The sequence below is a fragment of the Sinocyclocheilus anshuiensis genome, unplaced genomic scaffold (assembly GCF_001515605.1).
Source record: "Sinocyclocheilus anshuiensis isolate Anshui unplaced genomic scaffold, SAMN03320099.WGS_v1.1 scaffold3306, whole genome shotgun sequence".
Taxonomy (NCBI): Eukaryota; Metazoa; Chordata; class Actinopteri; order Cypriniformes; family Cyprinidae; genus Sinocyclocheilus; species Sinocyclocheilus anshuiensis.
Window position 1 is genome coordinate 42279 of NW_015538396.1, and position 2935 is coordinate 45213.

Consider the following 2935-nt stretch of genomic DNA (forward strand, 5'->3'; position numbering starts at 1 on the left):
AAAGGAAAACTTGAAATCGCATCATATGACCCCTTTAATTCATGTTCCTGGACTTATTCGTGTTCCTGGAGTTATTTTAGAATATTCCAGTTTTTATTAGTATTTGGAATTATTCTTTTTTTATATTATCATTTGTTAAAGTTTTAGTAATTTTGTTGTTTTTTTTTGTCATTTTTTTATTTTATTTTATATTTTATTTATTAACTGATATAAAATAAGTAATTTTTTAATATTTTATATTATTTCAGTTAACATTTATTTTATTTCAATTAACAAAAATTTTCTATTTATAGTTTTAATTTTAATTCTAGTTAACAATAACAGCACTAATATTCCATACATGTTATTATAAAGAAATAATGTTTATTTTGGCCTAATCTTTCATCAGAATGAATTTTTTTTTCTAATGTTTTTTTTCTAACAAATTTTTAGGAGACCAGGTTGCTTCCATTAAGTCGAAGCTTTAAAAGTGACATTTCTGAGCAATAAAATGTTGCCTCAGAATATAGGATGCATATAAATGAAAGATAAAGGACAAAAAAAGAAATGGTGATTATAAGTAAATATGAAATAATTCAAATTAATAATGAAATGATTAAATAACGCTGTATTAAATAAGTAAATTAAATAAGAATTCATTTAATAAAATTTTTTTGCTACATGTAAAGTTGTTTTAACCTTATAAACTCAATAATGAAAAGATTTGTTATTATAAATATTGTTTTTCTGTGATACAGTAAGCCAGAGTCCATTCAATAAAATAAAACCCCTATTACATCCATGTGCTTGTTTGTATTCATCAGTTTGTGTCTGATGTATGTGTTTCTTCCGTAGAGTTTGATCCTCCAGCAAACCACAGTGTGTGTGTGATGCAGATGCAAACGCTGACCGCGGCCTTTCTCTTCTCGCTGGAGACTCAGACCACCATCGGATACGGATACCGCTGCATCACGGAGGAATGTCCATCTGCCATCGTCCTGCTCATCATCCAGCTCCTCATCACCACCGCCATGGAGATCTTCATCACTGGAACCTTCCTTGCCAAGGTGCGCATTCATTTACTCACCTGAACACAGAAAACATGCAGGTCACATTATGCTTCAAAGTAAAGTAAAGCAAAGCAAAATAAAATAAAATAAAATAAAATAAAATAAAATAAAATAAAATAAAATAAAATAAAATAAAATAAAATAAAATAAAATAAAATAAAATAAAATAAAATAAAATAAAATAATAAGTTGTATGTTAAAGTAACAAATACATATTATTGTTTAAACAGTTAATTCAAGTCACGTTGATTTATACAGCATTTTATACAAAGCAGCTTCACTGACATGAACAGGAAAATAACAGTGTTAATGTTGCTAAATGTATCAATTATGACACAAATTAAATTATGAAATTCAATTATGATATATGTTAGTCAAGTCAAGTCAAGTCTGCTTTATTGTCAATTCTTCCACATGTACAGCACATACAAGAGGGGAGGGGGGGCAAGGTCGGGAGGGAGTTCAGCTTCCTGACAGCCTGATGGATGAAGCTGTCCTTCAGTCTGCTGGTCCTGGCCTGGAGACTCCGCAGTCTCCTCCCTGATGGCAGCAGACTGAAGAAGCTGTGTGTCGGGTGGGTGGGATCACCTGCAATGCAGAGGGCTTTGCGGGTGAGACGGGTGTTGTAAATGTCCTGGAGGGAGGGGAGAGAGGCACCAACGATCTTCTCAGCTGCTCTCACTATGCGCTGAAGTGTCTTGCGGCAGGATGCGTTGCAGGCACCATACCACACAGTGATGCAGCTCGTCAGAATTAATCCCAAATTCTCATTATTTTCATGCATCCAAATGTTTTACTCCAGAGATTTTTGTAATTCCTTTTCTCAATACTGATTCTCATCAGTGTTTTATTACTGCAATACATTTTTAAATGTTTTTATGATTTAAGTATCTATATTTCGGGGTGAAATATGACCCAGACACGTTTGTTCTTCTCTCTGTCTCAGGTGGCTCGGCCGAAGAAGCGTGGCGGGACGATTCGGTTCAGTCAGCATGCTGTGATAGCTAATCACGACGGTCGACCGAGTCTCATGATACGAGTCGCCAACATGCGCAAGAGTCTGCTGCTGGGCTGCCAGGTAACCGGAGGAGAGAATTATCACTTTAACAAGGACGCCAGTTAATGATTTATTTATTTATCTATCGATTTGTCACACAGAAGAAAATGACACTTTTTGAATTTGAAGATCAGGGTAAATTTAACTTATTTTGCCTTCTGGGAAACATGTAACTATCCACTGTAGCCTCTGAAGGGCAGTACTAAATGAAAAAAATATGATATTTAGGCAAAATAAGAAAAGTGTACACATCTCCATTCTGTTCAAAAGTGAGTCCCTCAGTTGTCCTCAGTGTGAAAAGATGCATCTCAAAATCATAAAGTCATTAATACACAAAAAATGCTGGAAAACCAAAGAATGTATGGGACCTGAAGGATTTTTCTGAAGAACAGCAGAACATTTAACTGTTCAGGACAAACAAGGGACTCATGAACAACTATCACTAAACATTGTACATGGAAATGTGCTCATGTAGACACTATGTTTTGGCAGTGAAATATTGCGAGTTCTTTGAGGACAAATGCAATTAATGTGATTTTTTCAGGTGACTGGGAAGCTTTTACAGCCGTGCGTCCCGAAGGAGGGCGAGACGGTGCGTTTGGACCAGAAGAACGTGACCTTCAGCGTGGACACGGCCAGCGAGAGCCCCTTCCTCATCCTCCCGCTCACCTTCTACCACTTCATCGACGAGCAGAGCCCGCTGCGCAGATGGGCCGACAAGGGTCCGAGCCTGCCACAATCCTCAGTTTACAGCAAAGTTTACCCACCAATAAAGTTTTCATTAACTCAAAAACTGACGTGCATGAGTTCAGACCAGTCAGGTCTACCA

The 2935-nt window shown here is 36.4% G+C and overlaps 1 protein-coding gene across 1 annotated transcript in view; it reads left to right on the forward strand.

Annotated features, from left to right (window-relative positions):
• Positions 1-2935, forward strand: part of kcnj10b (potassium inwardly rectifying channel subfamily J member 10b) — a 13377-nt gene that overhangs the window by 7674 nt on the left and 2768 nt on the right. Inside the window, exons 3-5 of the mRNA XM_016479821.1 lie at positions 835-1046; positions 1996-2127; positions 2651-2828. Of these exons, the coding sequence (XP_016335307.1) occupies positions 835-1046; positions 1996-2127; positions 2651-2828 (522 nt within the window). The remainder of the gene's footprint in view (positions 1-834; positions 1047-1995; positions 2128-2650; positions 2829-2935) is intronic.